Source organism: Scophthalmus maximus, chromosome 2 (assembly GCF_022379125.1).
Source record: "Scophthalmus maximus strain ysfricsl-2021 chromosome 2, ASM2237912v1, whole genome shotgun sequence".
Taxonomy (NCBI): domain Eukaryota; kingdom Metazoa; phylum Chordata; class Actinopteri; order Pleuronectiformes; family Scophthalmidae; genus Scophthalmus; species Scophthalmus maximus.
Window position 1 is genome coordinate 13,639,244 of NC_061516.1, and position 19,425 is coordinate 13,658,668.

Here is a 19,425-nt window from a genome sequence, read left to right on the forward strand (position 1 = left end):
TGTGGTAACCTGATTATATCACTCCGTCTGTGGATTATGGGCAATCAGAGGAAATCAAACAGCAAATTTTGTGCAGAAACTTTATGCCAGATTAAATGTCAATCACCACGAGCACAAAGGATAACGTGAAAGTCTAAATGCTAACGGGCAATATCTCCTCGGTTACCCCTGCGTCCTCGTCAACCATGTCTTATTCAGAGGGCAGCATCTGATAATACACTCATCCATCACACGCAACACAGTGGAAGCCTAAAAACAAAGCATTTCAAATACCACAGAGCCAACTGACTGCGATTAGACGTGGAAGTTAAATGTCAACTTCGACTTTCTCTCGGCTTCACGGGTACGAGCTGCGGTGCCGCCTAATCTAGACACGGTGGAGAGAAGTGTACTCGAAAGCTTATTTCCAAGATTGTAGCTACCCCATAAAAAGAAATAATTAGAAACAAAAAACACCACCGCTGATGTTCAGCAATAATAAAATCAAGAGGTGCTTCACTTAGAGCACATGAGGGAGAAAATGAACCAAAGACAGCACAGCAAGATTACAGGCGTGTACACTGGAAACAGCGCATGGAGCAATGTGCTTTTTTTTTTTCTTAAAAAAAAAAATAAAATAAAAAATGGGGAACTGAACATTTTTAAAGCCCAAAATGATCAGTGACAGCACCGTGCATGCCATGTGAGGTTTCCTCAAAAAAGGTCATTATTTGGCGTTTTGTCACAACATCATATGAGACTGTATAGCAGGATTCCCAATTCAACATTTCCAATTATGAGAACATTACATGACAGGGCCATTTGGCAGAAAACATTTTTTTTTTTTCAACATAGTCATGGCTTTGTCAACACTACCTGAGTTACATTTAATAATTCTGTATTTATCAACTTTTTTTCTGAAAAGTAACAGCCCAAAGCCATTCTTTCAAGGAGTATTTCTCGTCAGTACATATAGATCTCTCTAGTAATTAAAAGATAAAAGCAATTCGCTTACATAAAGTGCTATTATTCCACACATTAACCAAATCATATCTTCTGGAGTTTTGCTGAATAAACCAAATCCTGATTTGGAGACGGTGATGGAAAGTGATGTCATAGCTAGTTAGGCCAGTTAGCAGTTCGCAAATTTGGACTCCATAGACTTGATTAGATCTTTCAACGTGAGCTCTTTTAAAAAAAAAGTTCCTTGTGCAATAAAACTGAAAATGCACCATTTTTGAAGAAACAAATAAACTGCAGGCCACAGCCGAATCTTGGGTGATGACTTTGTGGCTCCATAAAACCCATGATACACACGTGTGTGCATGGATCATATGGGGGTTATTGCACACTGGTTTGTAAAGGTTATCTACAGCAAAACATAATAGTACAACTCATCTTCACATTTCAACACGGTTTGAAAAAAGTGGCTAGCCGGGGCTGGGGGGGGGGATTTAGTATTGCAGTTGTTGGCGTGTTACTGTAATCTTAGTGTGGCGATGAACAGTGACCTCTGAGTCATTCATTTTCCACCAGTAAACATGCAGGAAATACAATGCCATAAGACTGAAAAAGTAAAGACAAAAATGCTGAGTCAGGGGAAAAATTGAAATAAATCCCATGTTATGAATGCAACACGTGTTCCTTTGACAAGAGGAGTCGAAGCAGACAGAAACGCAGGCAAAAGTAGATGAGTATGGAGATCCTGAGTCTTGCTGCTGAACACACAGCACAAAACGCAGAAGACCTTATTGGAAGAAATGTCTCTTACTTTACAGTTTGTCGCCCAGTTCATTCCTAAATTCAAGAATTCATATCTCAGCAGTAGGTACACCAGTCTGAATCTATGAACAGTCTGCACTGACCCGATGACGATCTTCATGAAATGTATGAGAAGCTAAAAGATTAAAAAGGTTTTGTCTTTAACGGAGACCTGATTTTTTTTTGTGTCATTTTTCATTTTTAATCTTTAGCACAAAAAAAAAATGTCATTAAACGATGAAATGTAGGGGCAAGACTTTCCTTCAACGTGGGGCACTTATGTACCTGTGCTCAGGGGTCGTACTGCAGTATAGATAACACTCACATTACGTCAGACCAAACAGTATAAAAGAAAAGAAAAAAAGAAGAAGCAAGCGTTTAATTTCTGGGCTCTTTAAGAAGAGGTTCTCCCTTCCTGGACGGGGCCTCACCTACGAGCTGTCACAAGAACTCCAAAGATCCTTATTCCACAACTTCAAGGCATTCTTTGCAGTGTGTTCTTCCGTTCACAATGAATTCAAGCTTGCACACAGATGTGTATGTATAACGTCTAACATATCTACCATGAACTCATTTGAATACGCGGGGGAAAAAAGAAAAGAAAAAGAGAAAATGACTGAGGCATCCCATAGTCAGACTGACGGCTGCTGCAGTTCAACAGGATAAAGGCTTAGGGAGGCGCAGTCCTAGACGCCTTCCTTTTGTTGAACTCCTGAACATCGTCCTCAAAGAGCCCCGAGACAAACAGCTTAAAGTCGCAAGTGTCCGTTCATCATGTTGGAGAGGCACCGGTCAGCTCCTTGACTGTCCCTCCAGAGTGTGTGTGTGTGTGTGTGTTTGTCTGATGCCCACAAAAGAATGTCTGTTATTCCGCCCGAGATTCCAAAGGAACATCTGTCATGCTAAACTATCATTGTTTTCACAGTTGTCACTTTATCTACCCAACAGGATTTAGGATTGTCCAAGGTAGATAACTGCAGCACCCAGGAGAGAAGGTTCAGTACTGCGGAGCAGCTACCTCACTGATCAGGTCCATCCTTGGTTTCGTCATAAACCACTACTCTTTTTGGATCTGCAGCAGAAGGGACAGACGGGAGGCAACAGATTTGGTTATTCCACATGTTCCCAGTCTTAGTGACACAAAAGAAAAAAATCACAGACACTAGTATCAAAATATCCAACACACAAATAAAAAATAAATTTCTTGTATTAATGGAATATTTCATTCCAGCTTGCGGTTGACTGTTTGGCAAACAGTGCCTCAGACATCATTGATTTCACGTCTGTGTTGACATCACCAGACAGTTTGGAGGATCAGTGACTGCAGCCGTGCGTCTGCTGCAGATTACCTCGGGTTGTGTGTGTTTGCTGTTTAGTAATAAAACAAATGTGTCCTTTGTTCTCCCAAGGATTCACTGTTATGTAAATTGAGCGATCTACAGCTGTCTGTTCTCTGCAGACATGTCAAACACACCGACGCAGCCTCTGTGACCATGAGCTTGTGCGTGTGCGTGTCCTTCACAGTGTTAGAGCAGGATGTCAGTTTACCGGGGGCAGGTTAACAGCATTTATGTACTAAAAGGCCGTCAATGGATGTACATGAACGTTGATAATGTAACAGTAACCACGCAAAAAAATTACAATCATGCAACCACCAATCAGTCTCTTGTTCCATCTGCACCCTGGATGAGTAGGTATTATGTTCTCACATTTCTAGATCCAAATCAGTTGATCAAACTGAATTGTCTCAACATTTGTAAAATTAAAATAAAAATAAAATAAAAATACATTTTACCTTGTTTTTGCAAGTTGAAAATGGATTCCATTTCTGTTGAAGGAAAACAAAACAAATATTATCTCAGAATCTGCTCTAATAATATTTCAAAAGCCTCCAATACTCTATAATACAGTGTAAAGTTGCGTTTAAATATTTGTTTTCATTTAATCATTCATACATTGTGTATCAACCTCCTGAGTTGGTTGTAATCCCTGAGAATTTGATCAAACTAAACTCTGTTTTTGATACTGTTGCAGGGTTTTTTTCTGCAATAGCTTTTCAGTTACATTCTGTTATGACCTCTAAATTGTAGTTTTCAGTGTTAATGAGGGATTCACAGGGAACGATGCAGCATGTAATCTTGCAGTATGAATTGTAATTGTCATCTCGTCGATACTTACATCATTCTTTGTTTTTTTTACTCTCAGGCACTCTCAATAACACCTATAATATTTGTCACTGAGGCTCTAACACGCGGCAGTTGGTCGTGGGTCATGTTCGGGTTGGCAAGGGATTCTGTTGTTCCTAAGCAATGTGTATTCCTTGAGTGTTCGACTGTGATTCGCCGAGCAACATTAAAAATTAGAGTGTCATCTTCAACATTTTTTCGCTAATGGATCATTTAACATTTTTTAGGGCAACAATGAATTGAGAATGAGCCGCCATGGGGAACTGGAGAAAGTGACCAAGCTCCTCTTACACTGCCCTGCTGTCATATTGAAAACCATTTGTGCCCATTTGTGAAAACCAATTGCAATTATTGACTGACGTATTTACTGAAAAAATTTTAAAAGTTATTTCACAGATTTGAACAGATAAACCAGCTGGTCATGGAGTGTTTGCTGTGGCACTGAACTGCACTTGCTGTAACCGCAGCTGACACCAGATGAATGAAATCTAAAGGGCTACAACTTATAGAGTGGATGGTTGAAGTTACCTTTAGTGTGATAAGTGACAGCAGCTTTGACGTCAAAGGACCCCCAGCTAGACCTTCTGCCAATGTCTTTAGAGTGGCCCAGTTCTTTAGGTGAGCCAAACAGCAGAGTGGTTAGCCGGCCCTGTGCAGGCTTAGCACCGCTGTCTTTACTGGAGGCGCGCGCAGCAGAACTTGCACCCCTGGCCTCAGGTTTTGTCTTTTCCTGGCCACATGGCTGCAGCTTCCTCTCCCCGTCGCTCGTCACACAAGCAGGAAAACAAGCATTAGACACATTGCAAGGGGCACGAGTCCTTTTCTCTGGGTCTTGAGCCAAAGTGCCGGGCTCTAAGAACGATGGACCAACATCAAAGCAGGGCTGGGCAGCCTTGGCTGCAGCAGCCTGACGCTCGCTTTGAGGTGTGACCACACCAGTCCTGTCTTCCGCGGGCATCTGCCCACCTCCTCCTTCTGGCCCCAAGTTGGGCTCATTGATGAAGGAAAGCCCCCACTGATTCTGGAAGATGTCTCCCAAGGCTTTCTGATTTGTCTGAGCAGCCGGTGGGTCAAGGTGACGAGCACTAGGGAGCACAGGTTGCATATTTAAAGGGTAAATTAAAAGAGTACACTTTCTAAGCTCGTATGCTTCTCCATCTACAGGACTAGTTGTAGAGCTACAGTTACTTTCCAAAGGAGATGCTACATTCTCGCCACTTGGGATAGATGGGGCTGGTGCAATACTACTAGCAGCAGGAGCAAAGAAGGTACCCACTGATGGGCAACTGTTTCCATTTCCAGAAACAGGACCATTAGTAAAGCTAGATGAGGTGATAGTTTTCATAGCAGACATAGGGACCTGTGACAGTCTAACAGGAGGAGGCAGTGGCTCTCCTCCACCTTGAGCTACTTTGTTGAGGTTTTCTTTAACTTTGCTTGCATAACTGATCTTGGGAACAATTTTAGCACTGCTATTGTCCACAGGAAATACTGGAGGGGGCTTGAATAAAGTCCAGGAGTCCTCTTTTGAAGGCGAGGAAAGCTTGGGTTTGTGCCTTTCCTCATTCTTTTTACCAAAGGTGCCGATCGTTTTGGCATCAGAGCTTTTCCTCTGAGATTCACCCACTGAAGCCTCTGACACAGCAGCGCGTCTTGCTGCTGACTGAGCTTCTGCTTTATGGGCGGCTCTAAAGCCATCAAGTCTAGAAGTCACTCCCTTCTCAGTCATCTCAAGATTAAAAGCCCCGGACTCCTGTGTAGTGTTGCCCTGCTGCATGTCTCTCTCCTTGTCTTTTATCACATTGTCAGTGTTCTTGGTGTTGTTACATCTGGCCTTGCGCTTCTTCGGAGTTGTATATCCACCTTCAGAACCGCTCCCATCATTGTCCCTGCTAGAATAGCCATTTGTAATAAAGCCACAGTTTACAATGCCATTCTGAAGCAAAACGGAGTCTTTCTTATCCAAAGGCGGGCCCTCGTGATGATTCAAATCAAAGGCCTTTTCCTTGTCATTTTTAAGGTCCATATTCTTCTTATGGTCCAACCCTTTGCTGCTCACTTTTGGAACAGTTGTGTAGAGCTTTTGCGTTGACTTCTGCTTCACATTTGTACTACTTATGTGTCTGTTACCATTGCTGTTGGGGGAATGCGACATGCCAACAGTATCAGACAGATGTGTATTCTTCTCCCCCTCCTCGTCACTGATGTTCACTTTTTTATTGCCTGCAATGGGAAACAGAATCAGTTTATACTGAAATGACAGAACAACTCAACCATGCATTTAAACTCCCTCGCAGAAGCGGCCCCATCTGCTAGAAATTTTACAAAACAGCTGTGTCAATACATTTAACTTTTTAAAAATGTATGTAAGGATTAGATATTTGGGGGGCAATCCAACCAATTTTTTTGTAATGCATTTATAATGCAATGATTCAGGTAGGAACAATTATAATTCATTATAATGAACAATGCAGGAACAGAAAGTCACAAAAAAACTGAGATATGATAAAGATGTTACCATTAAACTAAACTGAAATTAATATTTAAAAAATTGATGCATGTATGAATTATCCACATTAGGCATTAAAAAGTGCTACTGCTAATCCACACAGACTTGAACTGTCGTTTCACGTGCAAACCAAAATTAACGGGGTACTCAAGTTCCACAACAATCTACGCACTGGTCATATTTCTTTTCCTGACAAATCATCACAGCAGTCACTGTTGTCAAAAAGAGAAAGCTATCAAATGTAAGATGATGCCGATGTCCGGCAACTTTTATCACAGGATAAATGTCAGAACGAGGGGGGATGCAATTATTGTGCCATTGTCACAGTGATCCATGAAAGATGACCATCCTGACTCATCCCAACACGAGCTGGGTGATCACTGTGCTTCACAGGTCAAAGAGACGTGATGCCTGCTACAACTGTCAGATGCATGCTGGGTTGTGAGCTGATGGGCTTTGTGGCAAAATGTCTGATATGACATTAGAGCGCAGTTGCCACTGCGGCTTTTAAAAATACATGTTGGGTCTGGCAGGGAACCATAAATAGGTCCGAGCTTTGGGGAGGAATGGGAACTGCTGTGTCAACGTGGGGTTTCCCCCCTCATGTCTGTGGGCCACGAGCCTCGCTTCACTTTAGCACAGAGGCTTCCTACTGACGTGTTGTCAGACAAAAGCGACGTCGGTGGTCGCAGCTCGAGTTGTGCTGCAGTAAAACAATGGTCGCGAGTGGTCGTGGTCACGCCGCTGCGGGTCCTGTCTCACACGTCGACCGGTGGTCAACATGCAACAGGCCCCGCCAAGAGGCGGCTAACGTTAGCTAGCGTTAGCTAGCGTTAGCTAGTGACAGCTAGCGTTAGCTAGCGTTAGCTAGTGACAGCTAGCCAGCGGCGCGTGTGGCGTCAAGCACGCCCAGGCTGCGATAGTTGGCCATGAGAGAGGACAACCGACCGGCACCTGCAACACAAGTACGTGAACACACGACCAACATAAAGAATCGTGCTTTGACACACACACACACACACACACACACACACAAAAAGCCTTGCTTAGCCAGGTGATGGTAGCATTAAGCTAGCAGTGCTATTCTAACATGGCCGACAGGAAATGGAAGCTCGGAACATTCCAGTGGAACCGGCTCGTCTTCCTAAACTGGACACAGGCATGCAGACATGACTGAGGGGGTGGTGGTGGTGGCGGCTGTGGGCAGTTCGCCGTGTGTGTGTGTGTGTGGGGGGGGCAGGTAGTGCGTTAGCACCGCACGGTGACCCGGCGGGGCTTTCTGACGTGACTCAGTTGCGTTTGCAAAAACAGAAACATGGATGTTGGAACCGGCGCACAAGGTCAACCCCCGACATGTCAAACCACCACCGGCGACAACTGTCACGCGACGTCAGCTAACCACGTAGCTCACCCGAGGGTCGCTCTCTCCTGCGACTGTCGGTCGAACCAGGCAGCCGCTCTTCACATTCACAACGTTTCTTAAAGACACTTCCGACCCACAGCAGCCTGTAGTCTGTCCTAACGGCTAAGCGAGCCGAGCCGAGCCGAGCCGAGCCGCGCCGCGCGACCGCGACGGTGCTCGCGTTCAGTTCGCCGGTCGGCTCGTTGACATTAGCTGACTAAGGCTAGCAGGGCGCTAGCTAACTTTCCCCCCGGATGGCCCGACCTGTTTTCTTCGTCTGCGTTTCCTGATGCTGGCGCTGGAAGTGGCTTTGATCATTGTTCAGAGCGGCCGTGTGTTGAGCCGTGTCCCTGTCCCCTGCGCGCTGCTGCTGCTGCTGCTGCTGCCTGTCTTGTGCCCGATCGCTGGGCTGATCCTCCATCGAAGTGTACAACGTCGGACTCGCTCAGCCAGTGAACTAGCTCGGCGGGTGAGTGGAGAGCAGTCCAATCACCAGCAGTGTAAAACGGAAGCTATTTGAAGCGCGTGTAAACGTCAGCAGTAAACGGCTAAAAATGGCTCTGTTTTTTCGGGTGGTCACCGCCACTGAGGTCGGGGCCGGTGTTCGTGCAGGGGGACGTTTTGCAGCACTTTGAGTCGCCTGGCAGAAATGTTTAAACTGACATTATTGTGCGCTGTAATAACGGACGACGCGACATCACCAAAACCAAATGTTTTCGGGGGTGGGCAGTAACGGGGTGGGGTTCGTGGATGAACTCAAATCATATGACCTGAGGCTCTGCCACGTCTCCAGCCGGTGGACACACGCTGGTGGAGGGTCCCGGGGAGAGCAACCCCTGCCCCCCGGAATGGAAAACCAACTTTCAGTAACTCTGTCCTCAGATATTCCTGATTCTCACACACTGAATGAAAAGATAAAGCAGAGTTCCTGCTGCGAATTTGTGCAAATTGAGCAAATTTGGACACTAAGAATAATGCTCCTTGCATGACATTTTTTTTTGCATACATCTATACCTGTGTTATGTAATATAATGTACGTGTTATTTCTGCTTGCTCAATACATAATATCACAAATTGCACCTGGAAAAAGCCAGTGTTCTGTTCCACTCTGGCTGATCCCCTCCTGCACGCATACACAAAAATCATCTTTTAATCAAAACATAAATAGAAGATTTATCAAAGATTTCATCACGTATCCTCAGGAAGTGTCCGGATGGAGCAGGGCGGAGTGATTTTCTGTCCTTTTGACGCAACCAAGTTTGTGAAATCTACCGATCATCCCCTTATCACTCATCATTTCATGTTGATCTGAGCCTAATTCTTAGTGATTGACAAGTCAAACAAAGGGGTTTGTGCTGGAGTTTGTAGAGCGACTAATGCACTTTGTGTGAAAGCATGTAGCCACATGTAGCAGTCTGTCCCAGACAGCATAAGATCCTCACATCACACTGTAAGAAGTTACGTTTCACAAACTGCACTGTAATCTGGACTCCATGGGCTAGTGTGGTTTACTGTAGTGCAACGTTGCTCACATGGGACATTAAAGAACCTGCAGCTCCCTCTTGTGGAGAGAGAAACAGTCTTTTGACTGTTGACCTGTCTGTGCCATTGACAGAGATGCAGTTTCAGTCGAGACATTTTTGTATAGAGTCGTATAGATGTAACACACTCAACAGACTTGAAGTTGGTAAGCATCTGTTCCTGTCTCTGGTGTGTGCCAAGTTCTGGCTGGCCCATTCTAGTTGTATTTTCTATTTTTTTCAAAATAATTATGTGGGGCAGTCTCTTTGATGTATGTGTTAACTTCAACAACTGTAGAAATCTGACAGTTCTTTGGAAGAAAACAACATCCCCTTATTGTTGTTCAGAGGAAGTGCCCATCTCAGACGTGTAGTGCTGATATATGCAGCCCTGTTCCTCCTATATGCATACGACAGCTACAGTCTAAATGAAATATTTATACGACAGCTTCATTTATGACAGGATTTATTTTTGTGCACACTGAAATGCTAATCTAGCAGCAATATGTCGAAGACAGTTATTGCAGTGGCATTTTGCACATCTACCACCTGAGAGTAGGTTCAAGAATAACCTTGACCGAGAAAAGTATTACAGGAAGACAATTATAGTTCAGTGCTGGTTAGATGCCTCTAGCTTAGAGAAAGACATAGTTTGAAATTTTAAAACATCACAGCTGATAATTAAGTGTGCAAATTAAGTGAAATTCTAGCGGGGGGTTCCACATATTACGTATCAGGGTTAAAATGAACAGATATTTCAAAAACATAGATCATAGACATCATAGATAATAATGGTCACACCACGATGCACATTATTATGTTATAACTGCTCTAATGCACCCAACAAGCCACAGCCACTACCCAGCAAGATAATCTCAATTTGAATTAAACCTAATTGTTGAAATTCTATTTTTAATACGTAGTTGACGTACCGCTTTTTACGTGAATCGAAACCAGCTGGAATACTACACCACTCTACAGAACTCATTATTTAATAATACCATATTTCATCATTTAAATTCCATCAACATGTTGTTACTGTCGTTAGATGATTAAATATTGATAATATACATCTCTGGTCAGTATGCACGTTTGAAACTGACAAATTAAAATGGCTGAGATGGTTGACATGAGTAAAAATAAAAGATATACTATATTTGTGTATGCCATGCTATTCAATAAGTATACAGTGAGATCGAAAAAAAAATTATGGATAGTTTTCCCTTCTCTTCTTTAGGCATTAAATCATTATATTAAGATATGAAATATTAACAACCGTTCATCCCAGATAGAGGGTTCAAAATGTAATTTAACTATCAAATATTATTTTAGACAAAATAGTTGTGTTATAAAAATAGTTTTAAATCCTAGAACTTTGCAGTTTACAAAGAAACTAAATGTTTGGATTAATGTATTTCCTAGTGTAGGTGAGAAACACAAGTGAGTTGTTTCAAAGTGTAATCCGTGCTTTGTGTTGTCTACGTGATATGAAACTTGTGATCAACCTGGAACACCATTGACTATGACTCCAGTGAAATTAGTACACTGTAAAATATTTTTTCTAAAGAGGTAGGCCCGGCAAGGATGTGCTGCAGTCCAGATGCATGTGAAGATACAATAACAGAAACGTTTCCAAAAAGAGGGCGTGAGATGATACACTGGACAGTGACATGTAAGGTATAATGCATCAGTGCTAATAAAAAGTGCCTATATTCGGAAGTATTAGAGATTTAAAGAAAGCGGATAGACTCTTCCATGTTACTGAACTTCCCGCTGACACTGGACATGCAGTCACAGTGCGTTCTGCAAGGCTCGGCTGAGGACTCTCACCCTGTAAGTGTTTCAGTGAAGAGAGCAGGATTAAACGCATCCAGTGGCTTTACGTCCCTCAGAGGTTTTGTGTGGTCACAGTGCGGCGAGAAGGTCCTCATGTCGCAGGACTTTGTATGTGAGCCAGTACAGGACGTTAAACATGAGGAAACTCATGGGGAAAAGGGCTCGGGAGATGGTGTCGATCCTCTTCGCGCGATCCACAAAGCGCCTGCGTATGTTGTAGAAACCCAAACCAGGAGGCAGATCGGCGAACACCGGTGTTGCATCCATTTCCGGTGCGCTCCCCGTTGACAGGGCGAGTCCGAAACTCTGGAAGAGTAAACCCTGCTGTGCCAGCTCCTCCTCCTGGAAGAGACAGACACGGCACAGAATAACCATCTGCTCTCACTGAGAATCACACAACATAAACGGATGACTGTTTTCTTTTTGAGCTGCTGATTGGCTGGTGTTTAAATTGAACTAGGCGACTGTACATACCCTGGAACAGGCACTGCACTGCTGGGCTACGCTCCCATGAGGAGCGCTGTTGCCTGACATGTTGTTCCTTTTCACCTTACTGTCACTACTTCCCTGCTGATGGAAAAAAAAAAGAAAGAAAGAAAGAGAGACGTGAGTGTAATCATCAAACAGACGGCGCTGATCCAACATTCAGCAACCATGATGTCACACTGTGATGTTCCAAATCCTGTACATTAGCAAGTAATCATCATCTGTTTCCTGCAAAGCGAATACAAGTGTGACATTAATGTGGAATGAGACAGCTTGAAGATGTTGTCAGAGCAAATTTCAGTGACTTTGCATAATCCCAACAAATGATTAAGTTAAAAGGATTCAAGCAGTTGACTTTTGTATTGAGGTGTTAGTATTAGAAGTTGTTAATAAATCCTGCTGCAGGATTAAGTTAAACCTGTCTTGTCCTCCCCCTCCCTATTTATCTTATTCTAATCAGTTCGAAAGTGAGGCAGCAAGATGTTGAGAACATTCAGGGAGCAGAATTAATCACAGGTCAATGCTGACTGCATTTCCCGGCTGGAGTTCAAACATGCAGCCGAGTTGTGTGGCTCGCGCATAGCTGGGCACAGGGAATAGCAGGTGACAGCCACCCGAGGGGCTGAGTGGGTGGGTTGCACTCACAGCTCTCTGTCGCTGCTGCTCTTTGAGCTTCCTCCTCAGTCTGAAGAACTCCTTGTGCTGCCGTGAAACGAAATTAACGGCCGCATACTCCAGCAGTGCAGCAAACACGAAAAGAAGACACACTGCCATCCAGATGTCTATGGCTTTCACGTACGACACCTGTAAAACCATGAAAATCAAATCAGTGGAATCACTCGGTTAACGTTAGTGCTCGTGACAGATATGATACATGATAGAAAGATGGTCGGAATAATCTTCATTGACTACAAACAATAGTAGTAGTTAAAGTATTACTTAATTAAAGTCAACAAAACTGTTAAAAAGAAAATACTAAATTACAAGTTAAAGTCCTACATTATGTTATTCGAGTATTTGCAACATTCTACTCACTATTCAGAATGGTCCCTGTCTGAGTTATATTTTTATATTTAATTTTTATATTAATGATATTAATCATTATTATTGATACATTAAATGTAAGCAGTACTTAAATGTTGTATCAGGACAGAGTGGAGCTAAATTGCTTAATATATTTCAGGGTATTTTAATGTTTGTTTAATCCCAAAAGTAACTGGTAGCCATGGCTGAAATGCAATGAATGGTATAAATTAGCACTGAATTAAAATACTCAAGTAATGGACAAGTACCTCAAAAAATTTGTCAAGCACAGGACTTAGGTAAATGTCCTTTAAAAATGTCCACCTCCGAAATGAAACATTGAAAAGGTTATCCAAATACTGACTCTTTTTCACCTCTGTTTTTCTATTTTTTTCGGCAGTAAAGAAACTAATCACATTTAGTCAAATACTTATTACAATACTTAGCATTGACATTTAATTAAAAAAACTGATATAATGTGATCAGCTGATAAAATATAATAGCAAGCGTCAACTTTACCAGCCACAGCATTGAAATGCTGTGTATATGTTAATACCTCAACTATAAAATTCTGTATTATATTCTAAGTAGTAACAGTTTAACATTCTGCAGAACTTACTTGTGGATTTTAACTTTGTGACTAGTTTAAGTTAAGTGGAAAGTCTGGAGGGTTTCTCCTCAAGAGGTAATAATTTAATTCAAATCAGAAAAGTTCAATGCACACACTCAATTCAATGGCGATTTTCCTTTTTCTTCCCAGAATCTACGTATCATAAACAATCAGCGATTTGCATTTTTCTCCAGTGAGGTGTCACTAACCAAACTGTCTGACCTTTGGCAGGGAGGCCCTGGAGCCAGAGCTCTGCGTTGTCATGGTGAGCACCGTAGTGATGCCCAGCCCCACTCTGGCAGGAGCCGCGTCCATGTTGATCCAGAAGGATACCCAGGACAGGATGACGGTGAGCAGGCTCGGTATGTACATCTGAATCAAGTAGTAGCCCATCTGACGCTCCAGGAAGAATTTGACCTCAATGCAGGTGAATTTACCTAACGACAGGAGGATATACGGGTGCAAACTGACAGTCTCATTAGAAGTCGATGGGCAGCATCTGTCGGGGATGTTGGGTGGCAGGTTGTCATGCGTCATGTACCTGTGTTGTAGTGCTTGGTGCAGTAGCCAAGGCCTTGCTCATCATTCAGTACAAACTGAGGGAGTGTCAGATCATCAGCCACCTGCACTGCCCCCACATCCAACCATTCGAAAATGAGATCATTCATGGTGTACCCGACTAGAGGGGTGGAAGAGAGAAAGGCATATGATGACGTGTAATAAGATGTGACAAAATCTGTCCATAACATCAGCCCTGCCACTGAAGGTGAACTCACTCACAGCTTTCGAGCTGCATGATACACATCTGGCTGTCCATGGGGAAGTTTTTCAGATCCATGGGGCAGGAAAGAGTAAGCGTCAGCCTAGAAAACCGGAGACAGTAACTCCGTCATGGCACTGGCATGGTATGTAAAATGAAAAGGCGAATCAAATCTGCGTCAGGAAAAAAATATAAGTGGATACCCAGTGTAACCAACACCTCCTTAAACCCCAAAGTGCCAGCTATTTCCCCCTCAGGTGTCACTCAGACCCCTTTTTGCACACTCACCCCACATTGAGGCTTTGTACCAAGCAGCTCTAACCTTTCAGAAATATGTCCTCCTCTTCATCTTTCTGTTCCACTGCAGACTCACACACACACACCACAAAGGACTGGCGGGTGCTGACAGACAACATGTCCACCTTTTGAAAGGTCTGATGTAACACCATTAGTAAAAGAAATAAAAAATACAGTGTGTCCCCCCTCACAGGACATAGAGATCTGGATCAAAAAAGAACATTCCATCCCTCAGTAGAGGTGTTGGCAAGGACTTCACTGATAATACATTGAGTTTATTTTCCTGTGCTTTAGCTGTATATCACTGCTCATTTAAAGTACCATTTGTCTCTTGTCGAGTGAAGATGAGCACTGTTGAAGAAAGAAGGAAAGTGACTGCTGCTGCCGCTGTTTTAGCATCATTCAGAGATGCTGTGGTTTTAAGTGAGGCTGTTTTTTTTGTTTGTTGGTTGATAATTTGGTTCATGTTTAACAGACTTGCTAACAGAGCTCTAAACATTGCTCTGTCTTTCTTAAAATATATTCTACTTATAATTCCTTAGCATAATGCTACAATTCACCACCACTTTAGTGCCACATCACTGACCTTAGCCTGCAGTGACTGTTTTACATGAACTTATGCACAATGTTGACTGGACGGTGCAATTACAACTGAGCTGAACTGGAGTGAAACAAACGTCGTTGTCATTGAATCATGCACTTAAAAGTTTAGACATCGCAACTTGCAGAGGGAGAAGTTTGTATTCGTTTGACAACATAAGAAAACCGCAGCTCTGGATGAGTAATGTCTGTCAGAGACATTATCGCTTCCAGATTCCCAATTTGAAAATTAAGGTCACCTGATGCTGTAGAGGACATTTCCATTCTGGAATATGCGAAGCAGTTTGTTGTCCGTCGTGACCTCGTGGAAGTTTGCTCCCTTTTCATTTGCGAAAAACAGGTCAGGTTTCCAAATGGAGTCCAACATGGAGGGGTCCAGGTCCAGGGAGTCATCAGGATACTCCTTATACGCCAGACGAGGGTCGTTCCACTGTTGTCTCAGAAACACATTAAGGCGGTAGTCCTGTGATATGGAGTAAAGTCATTATTAGAAATTACACTAGTTACAGTTAGAAATGACTGGAAAAAAAATCATGTATAGCCACAAGATGTATTTGTGGAATTTGTGCCTTGGTAGAAGCAGAATTCACTAACATTTGACTATTTGCATATGCATCTAATTTTGATGTCATTTTAAAAAAAAATTATGAGAGTGTCGAGATTAAGTAAACAAGAAAGAAAAAAATAAATCTGCAGCATCTCTCAGCAGGTGAAGGCCACTGTGCCTCGAGTGCTCATAAACAGAATGAAAGCAAACTCCATTTAAAATTTTGTCAATTAAAATTTGATGGCCCTTCCGAGAGATGTTTTCAAAAATGCACGAGTCCTCCTGACGCCAAACTTCAAATTAAAAAACCCAAAAAGTTATTGCTCCTGATTTGACAGAGACAGAGATATGAGAAAATCATAGCAGACAAAATGTAATGAACTTACAAGATGGTGTTCACAGTCACTAATTAGTCCATTAATCCAATGAGCGTATGTTTAGCAATCGTGAAACGTGGCCTAATCAAACAGAGGGAGAAGAGCCAGAGGGTCTGATGCATCTGATAATTGATTTTTATAACTGATGGCGGAACAGATCTGAAATATTTATGCCCCAGATGTGGACATTCAAATGGTTTTTGAAAATGCAGTGCTGGAAAGCAGCTGAGTACGTTTACTGAAGAAATTTCTGAAGTACAATTTTGAGATATTTGTATATTTTCTTTAACTTGAGTAATTCCACATTTTACTACTGCATCTAAACAACATTATAAAGGGGAAATATTGTACTTTTTATTCTAATTTGTTTAAGTCACCAGCTACTTTTTATAAATATTATCAAAATATTATCAATTTATAAATGATGATATGTCATGTTACAGTTGCAACATTAAAGTGATGGGCCCCTCTGTGAGTACTATTACTTTTGGTCCTTAACGTATATTTTAGTGCTAATACATTTGTACGTTGTCTTCAGTAAAACACTGAATGACAAACAAACATTATGGATTATACAATTCTCACCATAGTTGTTTCTGTGATGGATCCAAAGCTGTTGATGAAGATGTTGCAGGTGACGTTGACAGGAGGACCTGAGAGAAGCAGACTGTCATCATGCATCATAGTCATAGATATTATAGATCTTTTCTGTGGAGACCACATGAAGTGTGGAGACCAGATTGGGCAGAACGTTACTGCAAAATAACATCTGCTTATTCCCTTCACAATGTGCCACCTCGTGTCCTGGTGAATAGACAGTAGTGTTGTCATTTACCGTATGCTCCCCTTAGTGTGGTCTCTGTCTCTGACCACTGGAACTCTAAATATTTCAGGGGCTCATTTCCTAACAGGCAATAATTTATTGATTCTCCTTTAGTTACATTAGTGTATTTATAGATAATCATTCGGGACTTGCCGGGCATGCACTGACAAGGATGTGGAGCAACTATGAAATATGTATGCACTGCGACCCCAGAGGCTGAGGGGGAAGTATGTCAGAGATAATCTGCCGGCTTCACTCACAACGAGAGCTCAAGATCGGGCTGAAATAGGCCTGTGGGTCTAATATACAAGGGTAGCTGCACATTTCTGGCAAATGGAAAAAGATCTGAGGGACAAGTCAGTGTAAAAATATCCCAACCTAAGGCTGTGGGTCTGTATAAAAACGGCAGCAACACGTGACAAAACAAAGGCTCCTGTGGGAAAAAATCACAGCCTGCAGCATCTCTCACTTCTGACCCATCTGTGAATGGTTTGTGCCGCCTCGGCGCCCAGATTGTTCTGCAAATTGAGCAGCGTACTCCCTCACACCTTTCCTGATGGAGGAGGTCCTCCCTCTCGCCGCACGCCCCCACAGTGTGGGTTACCTTTGAAGTTTGGTCGGATGCGGGCATCATAGCCAGATGTGCGTCCCATCAGCTTGTCCAGGAAGTCAGATGGAGAGGGCGGCTTGGCCGCTCTGCTGGGGATCTTCATCTCCTTACAGAGCACAGACCTGCCAGATGACAGGACAACAAACTCTGGATGTACCTGACATATTTTTTCCCCCCTTGACATAATATTTAATGCAATACAATTAACCATTCAGATAATTCTATTTTATTCCAGATGTATAACATCTAACAATTTTGGAATAACATGCACTTTGAAATGCATTTGTCATTTACTAAACAGTGCTCAGATCAGATTTGAAATATCTTCATACAAAGACCTTTTTCAGAGAGTGAAATTATTTCACTGTCTATTTGCCTGTACTTCATTGTGCATCTTACAGTACATGAATGAAGATTTTTATTTCATGAAAGTGTTGGCTCTTAATTATAGATACAATTTCAGATGAACCGCGATGTTGACATGCCTCTAGGTCAGAGAAGCGGCTCATCTCCCGCTTCATTCTCGGTTGTTATGTACTGGCATTGTTTTCAAGTTGTAATAAAGAAACAGGCCATTAATACATTAATTCTAGCTGAACAGCAGTTTTGCAGATTCCTTCTACAATTGACTTGATTGAAGCAAGGATGATATAGTCCAACCTTAAATTGGGTCTTACCTGCCTTGCAGAAAAATGACAGATGAAGACAACAACACACACAAGATGTGCACCAGCATTCTTAGTTGGTAGAAACAGCAAAATGAAAAAATGAAAGGATAAGAAAAAGAAAAAACAGCGATGCAGGGAACTCGTTTGCTCTTCCAGTCAGACTGAGTCTGCCTCCCTCTCTGCAGGTGTAAAATACAGGAAGCTGCTGCTATATAATTCAAAATCCTTGGGAAGTTTTTTTTTCCCCTACTGCCCGTGTTTGTGAGGATGACTTCAAGCTTTATCTCTTTTTTATGGCCATATGCACGCTGAAGGAATTACTGCAAGAGCATTTAAAGAGACAGGACCGTTTTCATAGCAGAGCGGCCTCACATTGCTCACCATGACAGCGTCAGATGAGCAAGAAATATTTGGGTTCAAACCAGAAATGTTACATTTTTTTTAAATTAGGGTCTCTGAAAACTACAATTCATTTAAAAAAATGTTTCATATAATTTTCTGTAAATGTTTATTAGGTTTAATATTTTATTGTTCATCAAACGTGCTGAGTGATCACTCCAAGATAGTTGGGTCTTACGTTAAAATAAAGGGACCCTGAGATCTTCCTCGTTGGGGGTTTATTTTGATCTTCATACAATGGAGATAAATTGTTGATTGTCAAAAAACCAAATATATTATCCGTGTATAACTTACTTAAATGCAAATATGTCTACCGATCTCTAAGATGGCTTTTTTTATCATTTACAGTAGTGAACTCATTCAACTTTCCAAAATCATGGTGACGATCATAACATCATTTAATCACAGGATCTTACAAATCTTGCTGATTGTAGACCAAGAGCAGAAACACAATCAAGCTCACAAGATTGTTGTTGCACTCAGAGGGATGAAAGGATGAAGGCATTTAGTTCCAATTAATGCAAGTGTAACACATTTCTGTGTCAGTTCACATGCAGGCATTTTTTTCATCTTAACAGGCCTGTCCAAAGTTTCTGGTCTAATTATTTTCATCTTCCAATTCACATATGAAAGTGAAAGCCCATGTTTACTCCCCCATACAGATGGGGGGAGGCAGTTCGGCCATTTATTCATGTAAAATTAATGTCAAGAGGAAGCGATGGGACGCACGTGTTTGCCTCACACTTGAAAAGCCACTGCACACTTCGCTCTGGAGCCCAAAGTGTCAAATGGGATAAGAAATGTGAGAAAATAAAACATGAGGACATTACAACTAACAAGGAGCCCAGAGTTATAGAAAAGAAAAATAATGTTTCTGCATGATTGAATATTTAAAACATCCAGATAGGAGTAGGCCAAGCTTCATTTTGAATTTTCTTGCCGGATCTACTTGTTTAAATTATATTTCCACACTATAGTATAGTCATCAAGTGACCTTCATACAAGGCTTTCGCTCCCATTTACACGAAGTGC

General features: G+C 42.2%; 3 protein-coding genes across 4 annotated transcripts in view; 1 reads left to right on the forward strand and 2 right to left on the reverse strand.

Moving 5' to 3' along the window:
- Nucleotides 1-605: 605 nt before the first annotated feature.
- Nucleotides 606-8,500, reverse strand: nufip2 (nuclear FMR1 interacting protein 2). Of its 2 annotated transcripts, none has more exons than XM_035625360.2 (4): nucleotides 8,102-8,500; nucleotides 4,455-6,149; nucleotides 3,536-3,568; nucleotides 606-2,812 (listed from the first exon to the last, which is right to left on the reverse strand). In XM_035625360.2, the coding sequence occupies exons 1-4, from the start codon at nucleotides 8,256-8,258 to the stop codon at nucleotides 2,760-2,762; spliced, it is 1,938 nt and encodes a 645-aa protein (XP_035481253.2). In that variant the 5' UTR covers nucleotides 8,259-8,500; the 3' UTR covers nucleotides 606-2,759. The 2 variants fall into 2 exon arrangements, with proteins under 2 accessions (XP_035481253.2, XP_035481254.2); XM_035625361.2 differs by lacking the exon at nucleotides 8,102-8,500 and adding an exon at nucleotides 7,847-8,071.
- Nucleotides 8,154-19,425, forward strand: part of gab3 (GRB2 associated binding protein 3) — a 34,775-nt gene continuing 23,503 nt past the window's right edge. Inside the window, exons 1-2 of the mRNA XM_035625364.2 lie at nucleotides 8,154-8,306; nucleotides 13,544-13,674. The gene's annotated coding sequence lies outside the window, so the exon portion shown is untranslated. The remainder of the gene's footprint in view (nucleotides 8,307-13,543; nucleotides 13,675-19,425) is intronic.
- LOC118300711 (glycine receptor subunit alpha-2) lies at nucleotides 9,727-18,428 on the reverse strand. Its single transcript, XM_047327809.1, has 10 exons — nucleotides 18,004-18,428; nucleotides 17,321-17,448; nucleotides 16,479-16,546; nucleotides 15,209-15,432; nucleotides 14,093-14,175; nucleotides 13,854-13,991; nucleotides 13,535-13,749; nucleotides 12,325-12,483; nucleotides 11,668-11,763; nucleotides 9,727-11,535 (listed from the first exon to the last, which is right to left on the reverse strand). The coding sequence occupies exons 1-10, from the start codon at nucleotides 18,060-18,062 to the stop codon at nucleotides 11,263-11,265; spliced, it is 1,443 nt and encodes a 480-aa protein (XP_047183765.1). The 5' UTR covers nucleotides 18,063-18,428; the 3' UTR covers nucleotides 9,727-11,262.

Coding starts and splice junctions, on each gene's coding strand:
- nufip2 (XM_035625360.2), bottom strand. CDS start 8,258: ATGGAGGATCAGCCCAGCGATCGGGCACAAGACAGGCAGCAGCAGCAG. Junction 6,150..8,101: donor AACGCAGACGAAGAAAACAG/GTCGGGCCATCC, acceptor TTCCCATTGCAG/GCAATAAAAAAGTGAACATC. Junction 3,569..4,454: donor TGTCACTTATCACACTAAAG/GTAACTTCAACC, acceptor TTCCTTCAACAG/AAATGGAATCCATTTTCAAC.
- LOC118300711 (XM_047327809.1), bottom strand. CDS start 18,062: ATGCTGGTGCACATCTTGTGTGTGTTGTTGTCTTCATCTGTCATTTTT. Junction 16,547..17,320: donor CATCCGACCAAACTTCAAAG/GTAACCCACACT, acceptor TGCTTCTCTCAG/GTCCTCCTGTCAACGTCACC. Junction 12,484..13,534: donor CCAGGGCCTCCCTGCCAAAG/GTCAGACAGTTT, acceptor ATGGTTTTACAG/GTGTCGTACGTGAAAGCCAT.